General features: G+C 42.0%; 1 protein-coding gene and 1 pseudogene across 1 annotated transcript in view; both read left to right on the top strand.

The window, feature by feature from the left end:
• Positions 1 to 20,484, top strand: part of TRPM8 (transient receptor potential cation channel subfamily M member 8) — a 94,555-nt gene that overhangs the window by 13,522 nt on the left and 60,549 nt on the right. Inside the window, exons 5-8 of the mRNA XM_061120120.1 lie at positions 2,373 to 2,545; positions 3,381 to 3,555; positions 5,106 to 5,173; positions 10,030 to 10,227. Of these exons, the coding sequence (XP_060976103.1) occupies positions 2,373 to 2,545; positions 3,381 to 3,555; positions 5,106 to 5,173; positions 10,030 to 10,227 (614 nt within the window). The remainder of the gene's footprint in view (positions 1 to 2,372; positions 2,546 to 3,380; positions 3,556 to 5,105; positions 5,174 to 10,029; positions 10,228 to 20,484) is intronic.
• On the top strand, positions 6,453 to 9,280 carry LOC133041643 (heterogeneous nuclear ribonucleoprotein A3-like; annotated as a pseudogene).

The following is a 20,484-nucleotide window of genomic DNA, read 5'->3' on the forward strand; positions in this document are numbered from 1 at the left end:
TTTTGGGCTCTAAGATCACTGCAGATGGTGATTGCAGCCATGAAATTAAAAGATACTTACTCCTTGGAAGGAAAATTATGACCAACCTAGATAGCATATTAAAAAGCAGAGACATTACTTTGCCAACAAAGGTCCGTCTAGTCAAGGCTGTGGTTTTTCCAGTAGTCATATATGGATGTGAGAGTTGGACTATAAAGAAAGCTGAATGCAGAAGAATTGATGCTTTTGAACTGTGGTGTTGGAGAAGACTCTTGAAAGTCCCTTGGACTGGGAGGAGATCCAACCAGTCCATCCTAAAGGAGATCAGTCCTGGGTGTTCATTGGAAGGACTGATGTGAAGCTGAAACTCCAATACTTAGGCCACCTGATGCGAAGAGCTGACTCATTTGCAAAGACCCTGATGCTGGGAAAGATTGAGGGCAGGAGGAGAAGGGGATGACAGCTGGATGGCATCACTCAATGTACATGGGTTTGGGTAAACTCTGGGAGTTGGTGATGGACAGAGAGGCCTGGTGTGCTGCAGTTCACGGGGTTGCAAAAAGTTGGACATGACTGAGCGACTGAGCTGAACTGAACTGAATATTTATTTTATTAGTTTATCTAATGCTAAGATTTTAAAAGCTCAAAATTTTTTGTTCATCATGGATTTTTTTTGGCATCAATAATTATATTTATTTATTTATTTATTGGCCATGCTGCATGGCATGCAGATCTTAGTTCCCCGCCTGACCAGGGATTGAACCCTTTCCCCCTGCTGTGGAAACTTGGAGACTTAACCACTGGACCACCAGGGAAGCCCTTTGAAAGCATCTTTACTAAGAATATTAGTTGACAGAACTAAGGTAGCATGTCTTATTCTAGATATGCTTTTCCTTAAAATCAAAAAGAAACTGTGGTTTCTCCCCTTATTTATTCTTAATTTCTTGATCAGCCAGATGGGACCACAGTAGATACTTTGTTATGAAACCCAGCAGCTGACTTCCTCACCACTAAATCTGAACAGGCATAATGCATTCCTTCAGCAAATACTTCTTAAATGCCTGCCATGTGTCAGAAATTGTTTTAGGTACTGGGAATAAATAGAGTAGAAGAAAGCAGACAAAAGTCCCCAGGCTGGGATTCTTCTTAGATGAAGTGAATGGCCGGAGCTGGGGGTTCATTGTCTTCTTGTACTCCGGGTCAGCCACGTGGAGAGCAGCTTCGTCTCCCGTTGCCTCATTTGAAAGGGGAATTGACAACTGAAATCTGTCTGCAGGAAGGAGACTGGGTGCCAGGGGGTTTGTAATTCACATCTTGTGAGAACTGGCCAAAGGAATGGGATCTGAATGTTCTAGAGGCTACATCACATTTACCGTAAAATATTGGAAGGACTTTTATGTGGGAGATGACTAAAGTAGCTCCCTGTCGGGAAGGCAGTAACAAAATGGAGAATGGAGACAAAAATGAACAAAAGGGCAGGAAGGGGGCTGCCTTGGGACTCCTCAGAATTCAGGGAGACTGGTGGCCAAGCCTCAGGCTAGATTCCTGCCTGGGTGGCACTCTGGACTAGGCACATTTTCAACTTTAGATTCTATTATTATAGAATAATAAAATATAAAATATAAAAAAATCATATTTTTTAGGTATTTTGTTTACTACAGTTTTGAAAACAAAACTGTGAAAAACTCTTGGCCTTGCAAAGATCATCAAATAAAAACCTTGAAACACCAGTGTGCAAGCTTGTGCGATTTAAAAGTTAAATCGTAGGCACCAGGGTTATGCTAGAAGACCCCATGGACTGTAGCCCATTAGGCTCCTCTGTCCATAGGATTCTCCAGGCAAGAATACTGGAGTCGGTTGCCATTCTCTTCTCCAGGGGATCTTCCTGACCCAGGGATCAAACCCAGGTCTCCCACAATGCAGGCGGATTCTTTACCATCTGAGCCACCAGGGAAGCCCAAAGTTAAATCGTGGGCACCAGGGTCCTGCTAGGAAGATCACTCCAGATCCATGGGGGTGGGAGGTGTGGGAGCAGAGCACTCCACTTTCCATGATGACATTGCTTAACTTGCTCAATGGCTAAGGACAGGTGCTTATTAGCCATGAAAAGATTTACCCGAGGTGGTTAAAGGGACAGATTCCTTGGCCCCGCCTCCCAGAGAGTCTGATGTTGTGAGTCTAGAGTGGGGTCTAGAATCTGTATCTGTTTAAGCAGCATCTCTTAGACACTCAGACATCCTCTTCTCTTTCCTAAGTCCATGCCGTAGGTTGAACGTAGTCCAGAGTGTGGCCAGCAATGCTGGGTCCTGGTGCTCATGGGTGGGGCTTCTTTAGGGATCGAGCACAGGATGAAAAACTTATTCAGAGCCTCTGTTCTCCTCTCTTGTTGGCAGGTGCCTGGATTCTCACAGGAGGCACCCACTATGGGCTGATGAAATTCATTGGGGAGGTGGTGAGAGATAACACCATCAGCAGGAATTCAGAGGAGAATATCGTGGCCATTGGCATCGCCGCTTGGGGCATGGTCTCCAACAGGGACACCCTCATCAGGAATTGTGATGTGGAGGTATGGGCAGGACATGAGGAGGTCTGCGGGATCACGGGGGACAGTGACCCTGGCATGGGGCTCTGGGATCCTATCAACTCATGGGAAGTTGGCCTTACAAGGTTCCTTTGGAACCTCAGGAATTAAAAACAAGGATGACATAATCAAAGGAGTTCTGTGAAGGAGTTACTGATGGATATGTTTTGTTCATGAAAATTTGTTCCCAGCAAGTCCTGTTAGAGTCAGATCTTTAGTTTTTTATTCTCTGGTACTCAGTCTTAGGACAAAGAATCTATTTAATTGCCTCTTTTCATGATCCTGTAACTGTGTGCTCCTCAAGAGCTAAGACTCCATTTTATTCATTTTCTAATCCCTAGACCCTGGCATAGGTCTTGACATATGATGGATTCTAGACAAATATATGTATATCAATATCTACCTTTACCATATCCACACACACACAAATATATATGGACACACACACACACACACACACGTTTGGACACACACACACACACACATACTTTCCTGAATGCTATCATTTTCAATGAATTTATACAAAAGAGCACAGGGCGATGGAACAAGAACTGGATTGAGAATCTGGTTCTTACATTGCCACTGGTCATTTATGTGACAATAGGCATGTGATCCAACTATTTTGAACCTTCATTTACTCATATTTAAAATGATGGCCTGAACTATAAGATCTCTAAGACCCTTCTGCACTTAGGGATCTGGAAAGAAGCATCAGTATAGTTGAACCCAAAGAGTCAGCCTTCCGTGAACCTATAAAGATGTCATCAGGCATTTTGGCCAACAAGCAAGTCCCAAAGACAAGTTTCTGTGTGCTTTTCAGGGATATTTTTCAGCTCAGTACATTATGGATGACTTCAAGAGAGACCCTCTGTACATCCTGGACAACAACCATACCCACCTGCTGCTCGTGGACAACGGCTGCCATGGGCACCCCACCGTGGAGGCCAAGCTCCGGAATCAGCTGGAGAAGTACATCTCCGAGCGCACGATTCAAGGTCAGTGTTTATGAGACGGGATGTTAGAAAAACATATGAACAAAAGTAGCAACAGCAGCATCAACAATAGCCCCCAATTGTCGAGTGAAGCCTGGTAAACCCATCCTATCAGATGCTCTGCTGCCAAAGAAGAGCCATTGTATCTCTTCTTTAATATACTAGAAATACTTCTGCCCATATGAGAGGTACCCTCCCGTGTGTTGGCACATTGATAAATGCTGCCTTGTCCCACTCTGGTTTGGCAATAAACAGACCTGCTGTCCATTCTGCTTGACAACATTTAAGACCTGGTAAAATCCACAGTAGCAAATTGCACTGATGAAGCAATGGGATTTGCTAGAGTAGAAGTGATAAAAAACCAACCCACTAGCTTAGCAGTTAGATGATTTACTTTGAATGTTGGCTATTTCTCTATACCATTGTTGTTTAGTCACTAAGTCCCGTCCAACTCTTTTGTGACCCCACGGACTGTAGAATGCCAGGCTCCTCTGCCCATGGAATTTTCCAGGCAAGAATACTGGAGTGAGTTGCCATTTCCTTCTCTAAGTGATTTTCCTGACCCAGGGATTGAACTCGTGTCTCCTACTCTTTACCACTGAGCCAACCAAAACCACCTAAAGCATTGGTTTCAGGGGGAGAATGCAACCATTGAGTGAAAGCCTTTATTTGCTATGGAAAGTGATAAATACTGTCTTCCTCCTGCTGAGATGCTGGTGGTGAGACGTGCCCTGTTGTGGAGCCAGATTGCCTCATGATCTAGTGACAGTCTCCATCACAGAGACTTGTTGGAGATAATCTCGATCTTTTCTTTTCTCAATGGGAAGTCTGCGGCAGAAGACATTTATATGCAGTCATCTCTCTGGAGAAAACACATAGTTATGCAAATTTTTCACACACTTGAGAAAGCATAGATTATGCAAATGAGTGGAAGTGTAGTTATTGTTAGGATAAATTTGAACCTGGCTTAATATATATTCAGTTCAGTTTGGTTCATTTGCTCGTTTGTGTCCGACCCTTTGCAACCCCATGGACTGCAGCACTCCCGGCTTCCCTGTCCATCACCAACTCCCAGAAACTGCTCAAACTCATGTCCATCGAGTTGGTGATGCCATCTAACCATATCATCCTCTGTTGTCCCCTTCTCCTGCCTTCAATCTTTCCCAGCATCAGGGTCTTTTCCAACGAGTTGGTTCTTCGCATCAGGTGGTCAAAGTATTGGTGCTTCAGCTTTAGCATCAGTCTTTCCAATGAATGTCCAGGACTGATTTCCTTTAGTATTGACTGGTTTGATCTCCTTGCAGTCCAAAATATTTATTAGCAAAAGTCAATCATTCACAGACTTTAGCATTTTAAATATTAGTAAAAAATTGCAGTGTGACCCATGTCATGGTTTGGAGCCCAGAGATGATCCATTGTGATCAACTGATTGTCAAGTTCATTAGGTCTGCAGCCAGCACCCCTTACCCTGGGCTCAAGGGGCAGAAGTTCCCTTGAGGTAGGTGAGTATTTCTGATGAGCCCAAAATATATTTTATGTTTTATATTTTACAGATTCCAACTATGGTGGCAAGATCCCCATTGTGTGTTTTGCCCAAGGAGGTGGGAAAGAGACTTTGAAAGTGAGTCTTGGTTTGGTTTTCTAGAAGATCAGTCAACAAGTTTGCTCAACCAGTCTGTATTTTCAGGGTTTGGGGGGCTCACCTAATCTAATCTGATTGCTTTCTTTTCTACAGCAAGTAAGTGGCATTTTTCCAATCACACAGTGTGTTGCCCTAACAGACTTATGTTGTTTCCTCAGCTGAGAAGATTTAGGAAGAGACTTTGTAGCAACACAAATAGTCTGTGTACTTGCTGTTGGTTTTGGCCATCAACCAGCCAAATAGGAGGGCTTGACATGAACTCATAAGACTCAGGGATGGTAACCAACACGTATGTTGGAAAACCATGGCCACCCTGTGATCACACACACCTAGAATCACACAAAATTTCTGGCAGTTAGTTGGAATCATAATCTAATGCTTCTCTTTATTATTTTCTGTAACAATGATCCATTCGTTTATTCCTTCATGAGCAGGTATTTGTTAAGTACCTTCTATGAGACCTACTGTTGAAAACATTATTAAATAAAGATTTTTCAGGGAAAGACTTTTCAGAGAATAAAAATTAGAGATTTTTTTGCAGCGTGAAATAGTTAGTATGGAAATGCCTGAAGAGGCAGTCATATTACAGAGGAAGAGAGATGGAGAAAAAGTAACTGAAGATGGTTACATTTATTGTCACTCAGATTTTAGATTTAGAATTAAGGTTTCCAGGGAGGTTCTGCTTGTCTAGAGTATTGCATTTCTGTAGCATTTCCCTCAAAGTCTGTTCAGCCAGTTCGCAACCCACAGATGCTACAGGAGAGAGGAAAGAGGAGAGAGGGAGGAGAGACTGCCCATTGAGCTCTTCATCCTTCGGCTCACTCTCCTGTCACCTCCACTCCTGCCCCAGTACGGCCCTGACACCCACCTTTGGCACAGGTAGGGAGGTGAAGATGGATCCCAGCCTGATCTGATGAAGGCTCCACACTCTGTGGGCAACGTCTTCTCTAAGGGAGACAGCACTCCTGGCTAAAGGAAGGGGCATCGCACTGTCGCCTGTGCTCACGTGTACATCACTTTGTCTTGTTGTCTAGTGATTAAAATTCTTCAGACCTGATTCCCTTATGCTGGTCTTTGTGGTTTTTATCAAGGATATAAAAGTATGGTAGGTGTCTATCCAGAAAGCAAATACATTTTTCTTTTCTTTACATAAAAGGAGAAAAGAAAATTATTTGAGGAGGGAAATATGTGAGTCAAAAAAGTGTTCCAGCTCCTGGGAAGGTATTTTCATACCTTAAAACTATGCATAGACATTGAACTCGAGTTGGAAGAGGCGAGTCCAGTCTCAAAATGGAGGTAAAACCACCGCCCGGTCGCCCCCAGCCCGACTCCGGCCGTCGCCGCCGCCGCCGGGGGGAGGAGGGTCACGATCCCAAGGAACCAGAGCAGTTGAGAAAGCTGTTTATCGGTGGTCTGAGCTTTGAAACTACAGATGATAGCTAAAGAGAACATTTTGAGAAATGGGGCACACTTACAGATTGTGTGGTGATGAGAGACCCCCACACAAAACGCTCCAGGGGCTCTGGTTTTGTGACTCACTCTTGTGTTGAAGAAGTGGATGCAGCGATATGTGCTCGACCACACAAGGTTGATGGGCGTGTAGTGCAGCCAAAGAGAGCTGTTTCTAGACAGGATTCTGTAAAGCCTGGTGCCCATCTAACAGTGAAGAAAATTTTTGTTGGTGGTATTAAAGAAGATACAGAAGAATATAATTTGAGAGACTACTTTGAAAAGTATGGCAAGATTGAAACCATAGAAGTTATGGAAGACAGGCAGAGTGGAAAAAAGAGAGGATTTGCTTTTGTAACTTTTGATGATCATGATACAGTTGATAAAATTGTTGTTCAGAAATACCACACTATTAATGGGCATAATTGTGAAGTGAAAAAGGCCCTTTCTAAACAAGAGATGCAATCTGCTGGATCACAAAGAGGTCGTGGAGGTGGATCTGGCAACTTTATGGGTCGTGGAGGAAACTTTGGAGGTGGTGGAGGTAACTTTGGCCATGGTGGAAACTTTGGTGGAAGAGGAGGCTATGGTGGTGGAGGTGGTGGCAGCCGAGGGAGTTATGGAGGAGGTGATGGTGGATACAATGGATTTGGAGGTGATGGTGGCAACTATGGCGGTGGTCCTGGTTATAGTAGTAGAGGAGGTTATGGTGGTGGTGGACCAGGATATGGAAACCAAGGTGGTGGATATGGTGGCAGTGGTGGAGGATATGATGGTTACAATGAAGGAGGAAATTTTGGAGGTAACTATGGTGGTGGTGGAAACTATAATGATTTTGGAAATTATAGTGGACAACAGCAATCAAATTATGGACCCATGAAAGGGGGTAGTTTTGGTGGAAGAAGCTCGGGCAGTCCCTATGGTGGTGGTTATGGATCTGGTGGTGGAAGTGGTGGATATGGTAGCAGAAGGTTCTAAAAACTCAGAAGAAAAGGGCTACAGTTCTTAGCAGGAGAGAGAGCGAGGAGTTGTCAGGAAAGCTGCAGGTTACTTTGAGACAGTCGTCCCAAATGCGTTAGAGGAACTGTAAAAATCTGCCACAGAAGGAACGATGATCCATAGTCAGAAAAGTTACTGCAGCTTAAACAGGAAACCCTTCTTGTTCAGGACTGTCATAGCCACAGTTTGCAAAAAGTGCAGCTATTGATTAATGCAATGTAGTGTCAATTAGATGTACATTCCTGAGGTCTTTTATCTGTTGTAGCTTTGTCTTTTTCTTTTTCTTTTCATTACATCAGGTATATTGCCCTGTAAATTGTGGTAGTGGTACCAGGAATAAAAAATTAAGGAATTTTTAACTTTTCAATATTTGTGTAGTTCAGTTTTTCTACATTTTAGTACAGAAACTTTAACAAAATGCAGTTTTGAAGGTGTTTCCTTGTGAGTTAACAAGTAAAGAAGATCATTGTTAATTACTATTTTGTATGAATTTTTCTAAAGTTAACTGTAAAGAAACACCTGCTGACTTGCAGTTTAAGGGGAATCTATTCTCCCCATTTCCAAACCATGAAATGAATGGCTCTGACATGTGGAGAGAATAGATATTTGTATGTTTGCATTGTGTGTTTTAGATAATAGAATTGGGTATTTAAATTAGCATATTTGTGAATTTAATAGCATTAAGATTTACCTTCAAATGAAAAATCTCAAAATTTCTATTTGGTTTTTGTGCATTTTCTTTCAAAATGTAATCATGATTTTAGTGTATTAGCTTTGCTGAGAGTCCTAGCTGTGTTTAGAACATCTCCATTCTACATTCACCTTGGTCACAAGTGAACTGCTGCCATAGTTTTATTTGGGTGTGAAGAATGTCTACTGCCCTCTGTTTAAATTCTGGGAAGGGGTAGTGAATGTTTCCCCTTTCCTCCTACCTTAGGAAACATTCTTAAAATCTTGAAAATACAAGACCACTAAGCCCGCTGTATCTGAGCAAATTAGTGGCTACCTTTTTTTCCTTTTTAAAGCACAAGAGGCCCGTAAATCTTCAGTTAAATTTCCTTGGTTTAACATATATTTTTTTGATACAAGCTCTCAGAGCAAGGGAATAAAAATCATGCATTGTTGAACCCTTAACTGGCTGGCATGCTTTCCTGTTTGTACCCTCTGCCTTTTACTGGTTGAAAACCAAGGATAGTCTAGATGGAAATCATCCCAGATACTTAACTGCAGTAGACTTGCAGCACAGTTGCTTAGTACAAAAAAGCTTTTCACTTCCCCCAAGACCTGAATTCAAATTTGAATAGTTAGCTTGTACTCACTTAAGATCCCAAAGAACACACTGTTGTTCATGTGTATGCTTGAACCGAAATCGTGTTGGTATGAGTTTATAATTTGTTCAGAAGATCCTTGTTGAGAAGAGTTTTAGATAATAAGGTCACATATATATATATATATATAAATCAATGTCTACTGTTTTGCGCCAGCTAGTGTTTACAATTTCATTCAAGCCCTGAGTATGTGCCCTGTTGTTATTGTTTCTTTGGCAGTTGAACGTTGAATTCGAGATTCTTTTTGTTTTAAGAAGTACTAAGCAAAACAAGCAATAAAGGGGGGATGGGGCGTGCTAGTGTTTGACTATGCTCTCGTTGCTCTAATTCTGTGCCTCTGCGCATTAATATTTGGATGCATGCCAGCATGGAAATTGGTCTTCACAGACACTGCAGTTTTTCAGAAAACACTCACAAACCAATAAATGTAACAGACATTCCATTTGTTAATGGACATATGTGAATAAGCAGTGTAGAAAATAGGCTAATTATTAGCAAATGGTTAAGTCTTTAACAACTTAAAAGTGTGGTTATATAAATGGACACTGTCAATGTTCCTAACTTAAATCTGGGTACCTGGTCAAAATAATGCTTGGGAAACATTTTATTAAAATTAAGCTAAATTGTAAAAAAAAAAAAAAAAAAAAAAAAAACTATGCATATTATTCACCTCTGTCATATAAGCCATCAATGAAAATGTTGAGTACCATCTTAAGAGTTGTCATTCGAATCTATGATGTCAACATTTGGAATGATCAGTTTTGTATAGAGGGATATTTTGAAGCACTTATTTGTGGGAAACTTGCCAGTCGCACGTGTCCTTACTATGGAATTTGATACTAACACAGGACGTAAGACAGCTGGCTTGCATGTCTGATTCTTAAAGTGGTTGCAACTATTTGCTTTGCTTCTGATTGAAAGTGAACCTCCCCTGCCCCCACAGAAGGATACAGTGCAGAGTTGTGTCCATGTGATTTGTTCACCACCTTGATTAGAGCCTCCGGGTCCCGGGCCGGGTTCTGTTGATCCTCTGGTCGACGCTTAGCTCCCTTCTTGCAGGCCATCAATACCTCCGTCAAAAGTAAAATCCCCTGCGTGGTGGTGGAAGGCTCCGGGCAGATTGCCGATGTGATCGCGAGCCTGGTGGAGGTGGAGGATGTCCTGACGTCATCCATCATCAAGGAGAAGCTGGTGCGCTTCCTGCCCCGCACGGTGTCCCGGCTGCCTGAGGAGGAGACGGAGAGCTGGATCCGATGGGTGAGCGGTGGGGGGGCAAGTTCACGGGAAGGGAGGGGCGGGTGTCTTCACTGCCAGCCTCCACTAGCAGCTCTGGGTGTTTATACTTTCTCAGTGACTTTGAAACTGCACTCCAGCCCAAACAGGTTTTTTTCCTTGGAAACTGAAGCTCCCATACATTAAATGACTTGCCTAGTCTCCATACCTCATAAGGTGTAGCGGATGGGGCTTAAATTCCAGTCCGCCTGGTTTCAAAGCTGACACTCCTTATTTCATACTCTGCCAATAAGCATTGAGCTTCTGTGTCTTGTATCAGCAGTGGGGGGTGAGGGGGTGGGGGTTGGGGGGTGGGGGGTGAAATCCCTGTGATGATGTTTTAGAAATGCAGATTCTAAATCAAATCTGTATCTAGTGGAGAAGCTGTTACTACAGAAAGATTGCCTTTCTAAGTTAACTGGCCTGTGATTCATTCATAATCTCTCATCTTTCCTATTGGATCATGTAAGAAATGTGTACTGATTGAAATATCTCCGGCTTCTTATTGCTAAGCCAGTAAAGTATCTTAACATAGTGCTCTGCTTTCTCCCCTTTCTCTCTGGATCATGCCTGGTGTTGACTTGAAATGCCTTTCATCTTGTTGACTGTTCAGTTTGTGATAGAGTTCACGTTGATAGGAGTGGGGACATTCCCATCAGCTCATTTGAAAATGGCCTTCGATCTTTGGGTATTCTTAGGAGCCTGTGCTGCCACTTGGAAAGTTTTCCATAAAGGAAATAACAGGATGTAGACAGCAAGAGTTATTTTAATCATGGAACCCATTTCATCATTAGAGTGAAAGGTTGAATTTAGTATAAATAGTTTTCATAAGTTCTTTAATTAGCTTGGTATTTCAGCAGCATTTCGTTGTGGAAGAACCTCAAAGTGTCAGATTTGGCAAACTGAAATCTTGGAGTAGTGAAGACAATCTTGCTCATGGTAGTATTTGTCATTGTGTTTTTTCTTTTATCAAAACATAGTTGATTTACAATATTGTGTTCATTTCAGATATACAGCAAAGTGATTCATATCTCTATCTATCTATCTATCTATCTATGCTGTGCCCATTTGCTCAGTCATGTCTAACTCTTTCGTGACCTCATGGACTGTAGCCCATTAAGCTCCTCTGTCCATGGGATTTTCCAAGCAAGAATACTGGAGTGGGTTGCCATTCCCTTCTTCAGGGGATCTTCTCAACACAGGGATCAAACCCTCATCTCCTACATTGGCAGGTAGATTCTTTACCACTGAGCCACAGGGGAAGCTCAGAGATGAATATTTATAAATATATACAAAAATATATGTATGTGCATGTATGCTGAGTCGCTTTAGTTTTGTCCTACTCTTTGTGACCCTATGGAACATAGCCCGCCAGGCTCTTCTATCCATGGGGTTCTCCAGGCAAGAATACTGGAGTGGGTTGCCATGCCCTCCTCCAGGGGATCTTCCTGACCCAGGGATCAAACCCTTGTCTCTAATATCTCCTGCACTGGCAGGCAGGTCCTTTACTACTAGGGCCATCTGGGAAGCCCCCATATATGTAACTTTCTTCTGCAGATTCTTTTCCATTACAGATTATGACAAGATACTGAATATAGTTCCCTGTGCTAAACAGTAAACCCTTGTTTATTTTATATAGAGTACTGTGTATTGGTCTTTGTCATTATTTAAAGCAAGCATGAACAAATCAAATTCTTGTAAATAAAGAGAAAAATCAAGCCTACCATCTAGGCTGCCATGTACTCAATATTAAATGAACAAACAGTGAGACCCTCTTGGCTTTATTTAATTTCACATGACTGGGCAGTGATGGTGATCCAGGGAAGGTATGACAGGATCAAAGTGACCAGGACACAAGTCCTTTCTGGATTAAGCTTCACTACTAAGACTCAGAATTAGAAGATGCAGCTGCATCTTCTTCCCACACCTGAGAGTCTCTGTTGGTGCTGAATGATGCCCTGTCCAACAAACGCTCATGTGATGTTCCTACTTGAGGTGCTGCGTTTTGCAGATTTTGCTATAAAGGGTGAAGCTGGTGGTTTTCTGTGAAAGTTCTTACTGGGATCTGCTTGTATGTTGTTCAAGTCCGGTTGAGGTGAATAGAGTGGTATCAGCTTCATTGATGATGAAGGCCAAGTTGAAAGATGCAGCTTAGGGGTGCAGCCACCACAGACCTCCTTATGCTGAGCCCCAGAATGAGACAGATGAACCCACCCAGACAGAGGCAGCCCTGGAGGATTGCTGGCCCGCTGTCAGGTGACACTTGTGGTGACAGCTGACACTAGATCTCTAGCACCCTGCAAGGAGCAGATCCCAACAAAGAAGCAGGAAGGGGCTGCCCGGGCAAGGCCAAAGTCGGCAGTTGCCTATGTCACTCCCCAACCCCGAGCCAGTCGAGGTAGTGGTGAAGAATCCGCCTGCCAGTGTAGGAAAGACAGGAGACATGGATTTGATCCCTGGGTTGGGAAGATACTGTGGAGAAGGAAATGGCAGCTCACTCCAGTATTCTTGCCTGGAGAATCCCATGGACAGAGGAGCCTGGTGGGCCACAGTTCATGGGGTCGCGAAGAGTTGGACACGGCTGAACAGGCACACACACAAACAGCCTGAATACCCAGGAGCCTGATTTGAATAGAGTGCCCTCTGGGTGAAAATATGTGGGTGAGAGAAATACGTATAACCCACAGTGGTTATTTCTGGTTCCCAATATATTCAGACCTAAACAGTTTGAGCCATTCCAAACATATCAAGGGAGCAACCCCAAAGCATAGATACAAACCTGAGACTTTGTGTGTTGAGCAATGTCCTCAAGGTAGTTTCCTGTGATGGATGGAAGAAATTCAGCGGTCAGTTCAAGGATGCGCAGACAGAGAAATAGACAACTCTTAACTCACCCGTCAAAGGTGGCCCTGGGTCCATTCCACTGACTTTCCTCTTATTCCTTATGCACATTGATTGTAGAGTCCAGACAAGGTCATGTCCAAAGGGCCATGCCACTGTATGGGTCCCCATACCCTTTATGAAGGATTTTTTTTAAAGGGTTTTTTTTTTTTTTTTGATGTGGGCCATTTTTTTTAAAAAGGATTTATTGAATTTGTTATAATATTGTTTCTGTTTTACGTTTTGGTGTTTTGGCTGCGAGGTATGTGGATCTTAGCTACCCAACCAGAGATTGAATCTGCACCCCTTGCATTGGAAGGTGAAGTCTTAACCACTGGACCACCAGGGAAGTCCCTTTATGAAGGGTTTTGATTTTCTGCTTCAAGAAAACTGTTACAGAAAGTCACGTGAGGCAGACTAAATGTCAGACACATTTCACTTTCTATGATTATATTGCCCTTTCTGGGGTGCATATTTAATTCATATTCATATGCTAATGATTTATCATAATTATAATCATGTCAATCAGAAGACATACATCCATAATAAAAATTAGCCTGGCATTTTAATTATGCACGTATATGGGGTTTGGCAGTTGGTAGAGATTTCCCAAAAGACAAAGCTCGAGAGTGGAATTATTAATGAATGAATGTATACATTCAGTCAAATATTCGTTGAGCAGCCTCTCAGGGTAATTGTGGGTGGCCTCACTGGTCATGTGGACAAGCATCCCCTAAGCCTGGCCTCACAGTTTCTCATCCTCCTCAAGAGACCCCATATACTTGCCCCCTGGGACCAGGCCCTGCTCCCCTACCAGGGTTCTCATAGTTCTCCATTCTGCCCACTCCCATCTGCTCAAGAACTTGACCCTCAGGGTCTCCCAGCCTGGCAGCCAACCCGGTATCATTCATTTCCAACACTTGCATTTATTCATAGTTATTTATTGAGCGTGTACTGATGCCTGATCCTGGAACAGACATTTCAGAAAGAAGGGTATTCAACAAAGAGTGCTTGTCCTCAGAGAGAAAACAGAAATTGGGGAAAAAAAATTCCTGTGGCATGATTACAGTAAAGTGCAGTGTTTAATTTCACACCAGAAAAGGGAGGTTTTTTTTTTTTTTTTTTTTTCAGAAAAGGGAGTTTTGAAGAAAGTTAGCAGCGTGGATGCACTGGGCTTGAGCCAAGGGAGCCTGGCCTGGTGTGGGAGGCCTTTCAGCAGAGGGCTTCTCAGAGGAGGTGGCGTGGGAGCTGAGATCTGAGTGATGGGTGAGGGTCAAGGGTGAGGGCTGGGCTGGTTTGGGGCACAGCTCCTGAGACTCGAGGTAAGCCCGGCTCCCCAAGGGACTGAAAGATGGCGATGAGGGTGGATGCTTTTGGGTGGAGACTGTGGGACTTAGGAGGGGCCAGGCCAGGGAGTCCTTGACCACTGTCTAGAGTTTTGGTCTTGCTTAGGTGTGTCAGGAAGTCACCGAGGGGTTTGAGGCAGGGTGAGGTGTGATCTGAGTATGTTTCAGTTGAGGTCACACAGGCTGCAGTTGGGGGTCAGGATTCTAGGGGGGTCAGAGTATGGGTGGGCGCCCCTGCAGAGTCTCTGGATTCCATCCATTTGCTCTGTATCCATGTTCATCTTCTCCTTCTTCCTTTTCATTCCAAAGGAAAAGTTTTCTCGGCCCTTATGTGCTGCCCACACCCAGCTGACCCCAGAATCTTGGGACCTGGACCCATCCTCACCTGTCATTTCTGGCCAGACCCCTTTCCTTTGCATGAACTTTGCAGCCAGTGTGGTGAGAGGACCCTTTCTTTCCTGCCATCAGCCCCTCTCCCTCTCCGTCAAACTCACTGTGGTCTGTGCTTTCCTGCAGTTTTCATCTATTTCCTCATCACCCTCAGATGCCTTTTGAACGAAGCCCTTGAACACCACCTTTCCTAGGAAACTGCAACCTTAAGGTCACCTCCTAAAGTCAATATTCCAGGGCTCTCCTTTTTCTTTTTGAAAAATTGAACTCAAGTTATAATACTGTGTTCTATCAGGTATACAGCCGAGTGATTCAATTATATAAATGCATATGTAAATATATGTACTTCTTGTTGCTGTTCAGTCACCCAGTCGTGGCTGACTCTTTGTGACCCCGTGGACTGCAGCACGCCAGACCTCTCTGTCCTTCACCATCTTCTGGAGTTTGCCCAAGTTCATGTTTATTGCATCGGTGATGCTGTCCATCCATCTCATCCTCTGATGCCCTCTTCTCCTTCTGCCCTCGATCTTTCCTAGCATCGGGGACTTTTCCAGTGAGTCAGCTGTTTGAATCAGATGACCAAAATACTGGAGCTTCAGCTTCAGTATCAGTCCTTCCAGTGAATATTCAGGGTTGATCTCCCTTAAGATCGACTGGTTTGATCCCCTTGCTATCCAAGGAGCTCTCAAGGGTCTGCTCCAGCAACACGATTTGAAGGCATTAATTCTTTGCTGTTCTGCCTTCTTTGTGGTCCAGCTCTTACACCCGTACATGACTACTGGGAAGACCATAGCCTTGACTCTGTGGACCTTTGTCAGCAGAGTGATGTCTCTGCTTTTCTAAGTTTGTCATCACTTTCCTGCCAAGAAGCCATTCTGATTTCACAGTTGCAGTCACTGTCCTCAGTGATTTTGGAGCCCAGGAAGAGGAAATGTGTCACAGCTTCTGCATTTTTCCCTTCTGTTTGCCATGTAGTAATGGGGCCAGATGTCATGATCTTAGATTTTTATTTTTATTTTTTTTAATTAATTAATTAATTTATTTTTTCAGTGGGTTTTGTCATCCATTGACATGAATCAGCAATAGATTTACACGTATTCCCCATCCCGATCCCCCCTCCTACCTCCCTCTCCACCCGATTCCTCTGGGTCTTCCCAGTGCACCAGGCCCGAGCACTTGTCTCATGCATCCCACCTGGGCTGGTGACCTGTTTTACCATAGATAATATACATGCTGTTCTTTCACAACATCCCACCCTCACCTTCTCCCACAGAGTGCAAAAGTCTGTTCTGTACTTCTGTGTCTCTTTTTCTGTTTTGCATAAAGGGTTGTTGTTACCATCTTTCTAAATTCCATATATATGTGTTAGTATGCTGTAATGTTCTTTATCTTTCTGGCTTACTTCACTCTGTATAATGGGCTCCAGTTTCATCCATCTCATTAGGACTGGTTCAAATGAATTCTTTTTAATGGCTGAGTAATATTCCATGGTGTATATGTACCACAGCTTCCTTATCCATTCATCTGCTGATGGGCATCTAGGTTGCTTCCATGTCCTGGCTATTATAAACAGTGCTGCGATGAACATTGGGGTGCACGTGTCTCTTTCAGATCTGGTTTCCTCAGTGTGTATGCCCAGAAGTGGGATTGCTGGGTCATATGGCAGTTCTATTTCCAGTTTTTTAAGGAATCTCCACACTGTTCTCCATAGTGGCTGTACTAGTTTGCATTCCCACCAACAGTGTAAGAGGGTTCCCTTTTCTCCACACCCTCTCCAGCATTTATTGCTTGTAGACTTTTGGATAGCAGCCATCCTGACTGGCATGTAATGGTACCTCATTGTGGTTTTGATGTGCATTTCTCTGATAATGAGTGATGTTGAGCATCTTTTCATGTGTTTGTTAGCCATCTGTATGTCTTCTTTGGAGAAATGTCTGTTTAGTTCTTTGGCCCATTTTTTGATTGGGTCATTTATTTTTCTGGAATTGAGCTGCAGGAGTTGCTTGTATATTTTTGAGATTAATCCTTTGTCTGTTTCTTCATTTGCTATTATTTTCTCCCAATCTGAGGGCTGTCTTTTCACCTTGCTTATAGTTTCCTTTGTAGTGCAAAAGCTTTTAAGTTTCATTAGGTCCCATTTGTTTAATTTTGCTTTTTTTCCCAATATTCTGGGAGGTGGGTCATAGAGGATCTTGCTGTGGTTTATGTCGGAGAGTGTTTTGCCTATGTTCTCCTCTAGGAGTTTTATAGTTTCTGGTCTTACATTTAGATCTTTAATCCATTTTGAGTTTATTTTTGTGTATGGTGTTAGAAAGTGTTCTAGTTTCATTCTTTTACAAGTGGTTGACCAGCTTTCCCAGCACCACTTGTTAAAGAGGTTGTCTTTTTTCCATTGTATATCCTTGCCTCCTTTGTCAAAGATAAGGTGTTCATAGGTTCGTGGATTTATCTCTGGGCTTTCTATTCTGTTCCATTGATCTATATTTCTGTCTTTGTGCCAGTACCATACTGTCTTGATGACTGTGGCTTTGTAGTATAGTCTGAAGTCAGGCAGGTTGATTCCTCCAGTTCCATTCTTCTTTCTCAAGATTACTTTGGCTATTTGAGGTTTTTTGTATTTCCATACAAATTGTGAAATTATTTGTTCTAGTTCTGTGAAAAATATCATTGGTAGCTTGATAGGGATTGCATTGAATCTATAGACTGCTTTGGGTAGAATAGCCATTTTGACAATATTGATTCTTCCAATCCATGAGCATGGTATGTTTCTCCATCTGTTTGTGTCCTCTTTGATTTCTTTCATCAGTGTTTTATAGTTTTCTATGTATAGGTGTTTTGTTTCTTTAGGTAGATATACTCCTAAGTATTTTATTCTTTTTGTTGCAATGGTGAATGGTATTGTTTCCTTAATTTCTCTTTCTGTTTTTTCATTGTTAGTATATAGGAATGCAAGCAATTTCTGTGTGTTAATTTTATATCCTGCAACTTTACTATATTCATTGATTAGCTCTAGTAATTTTCTGGTAGAGTCTTTAGGGTTTTCTATGTAGAGGATCATGTCATCTGCAAACAGCGAGAGTTTCACTTCTTCTTTTCCTATCTGGATTCCTTTTTACTTCTTTTTCTGCTCTGATTGCTGTGGCCAGAACTTCCAACACTATGTTGAATAGTAGTGGTGAGAGTGGGCACCCTTGTCTTGTTCCTGATTTCAGGGGAAATGCTTTCAATTTTTCACCATTGAGGGTGATGCTTGCTGTGGGTTTGTCATATATAGCTTTTATTATGTTGAGGTATGTTCCTTCTATTCCTGCTTTCTGGAGAGTTTTAATCATGAATGGGTGTTGGATTTTGTCAAAGGCTTTCTCTGCATCTATTGAGATAATCATATGGTTTTTATCTTTCAATTTGTTAATGTGGTGTATTACATTGATTGATTTGTGGATATTAAAGAATCCTTGCATTCCTGGGATAAAGCCCACTTGGTCATGGTGTATGATTTTTTTAATATGTTGTTGGATTCTGTTTGCTAGAATTTTGTTAAGGATTTTTGCATCTATGTTCATCAGTGATATTGGCCTGTAGTTTTCTTTTTTTGTGGCATCTTTGTCTGGTTTTGGAATTAGCGTGATGGTGGCCTCATAGAATGAGTTTGGAAGTTTACCTTCCTCTGCAATTTTCTGGAAGAGTTTGAGTAAGATAGGTGTTAGCTCTTCTCTAAATTTTTGGTAGAATTCAGCTGTGAAGCCATCTGGTCCTGGGCTTTTGTTTGCTGGAAGATTTTTGATTACAGTTTCGATTTCCTTGCTTGTGATGGGTCTGTTAAGATCTTCTATTTCTTCCTGGTTCAGTTTTGGAAGGTTATACTTTTCTAAGAATTTGTCCATTTCATCCAAGTTGTCCATTTTATTGGCATAGAGCTGCTGGTAGTAGTCTCTTATGATCCTTTGTATTTCAGTGTTGTCTGTTGTGATCTCTCCATTTTCATTTCTAATTTTGTTAATTTGGTTCTCTCTTTGCTTCTTAATGAGTCTTGCTAATGGCTTGTCAATTTTGTTTATTTTTTCAAAAAACCAGCTTTTAGCTTTGTTGATTTTTGCTATGGTCTCTTTAGTTTCTTTTGCATTTATTTCTGCCCTAATTTTTAAGATTTCTTTCCTTCTGCTAACCCTGGGGTTCTTCATTTCTTCCTTCTCTAATTGCTTTAGGTGTAGAGTTAGGTTATTTATTTGGCTTTTTTCTTGTTTCTTGATGTAAGCCTGTAATGCTATGAACCTTCCCCTTAGCACTGCTTTTACAGTATCCCATAGGTTTTGGGTTGTTGTGTTTTCATTTTCATTCATTTCTATGCATATTTTGATTTCTTTTTTGATTTCTTCTGTGATTTGTTGGTTATTTAGAAGCGTGTTATTTAGCCTCCACATGTTTGAGTTTTTAACAATTTTTTTCCTGTAATTGAGATCTAATCTTACTGCACTGTGGTCAGAAAAGATGACTGGAATGATTTCAATTTTTTTGAATTTTCCAAGACCAGATTTATGGCCCAGGATGTGATCTATTCTGGAGAAGGTTCCATGTGCACTTGAGAAAAAGGTGAAGTTGATTGTTTTGGGGTGAAATGTCCTATAGATATCAATTAGGTCTAGCTTGTCCATTGTGTCATTCAAGGTTTGTGTTTCCTTGTTAATTTTCTGTTTAGTTGATCTATCCATAGTTGTGAGTGGGGTATTAAAGTCTCCCACTATTATTGTGTTAGTATTAATTTCCTCTTTCATACTCGTTAGTGTTTGCCGCACATACTGCGGTGCTCCTATGTTGGGTGCATATATATTTATAATTGTTATATCTTCTTCTTGCATTAATCCTTTGATCATTATGTAGTGTCCTTCTTTGTCTCTTTTCACATCCTTTATTTGAAAGTCTATTTTATCTGATATGAGTATTGTGACTCCTGCTTTCTTTTGGTCTCCGTTTGCATGAAATATTTTTTTCCAGCCCTTCACTTTTAGTCTGTATGTGTGTCTTGCTTTGAGGTGGGTCTCTTGTAGACAGCATATATAGGGGTCTTGTTTTTGTATCCATTCAGCCAATCTTTGTCTTTTGGTTGGGGCATTCAACCCATTTACATTTAAGGTAATTATTGATAGGTGTGGGCCCGTGGCCATTTACTTTGTTGTTTTGGGTTCATGTTTATACAACCTTTCTGCATTTCCTGTCTAGAGAAGATCCTTTAGCATTTGTTGAAGAGCTGGTTTGGTGGTGCTGAATTCTCTCAGCTTTTGCTTATCTGTAAAGCTTTTGAATTCTCCTTCATATCTGAATGAGATCCTTGCTGGGTACAGTAATCTAGGTTGTAGGTTATTCTCTTTCATTACTTTCAGTATGTCCTGCCATTTCCTTCTGGCCTGGAGGGTTTCTATTGATAGATCAGCTGTTATCCTTATGGGGATCCCTTTGTGTGTTATTTGTTGTTTCTCCCTTGCTGCTTTTAATATTTGTTCTTTGTGTTTGATCTTTGTTAATTTGATTAATATGTGTCTTAGGGTGTTTCGCCTTGGGTTTATCCTGTTTGGGACTCTCTGGGTTTCTTGGACTTGGGTGGCTATTTCCTTCCCCATTTTAGGGAAGT

Source organism: Dama dama, chromosome 20, assembly GCF_033118175.1.
Source record: "Dama dama isolate Ldn47 chromosome 20, ASM3311817v1, whole genome shotgun sequence".
Classification (NCBI taxonomy): Eukaryota; Metazoa; Chordata; class Mammalia; order Artiodactyla; family Cervidae; genus Dama; species Dama dama.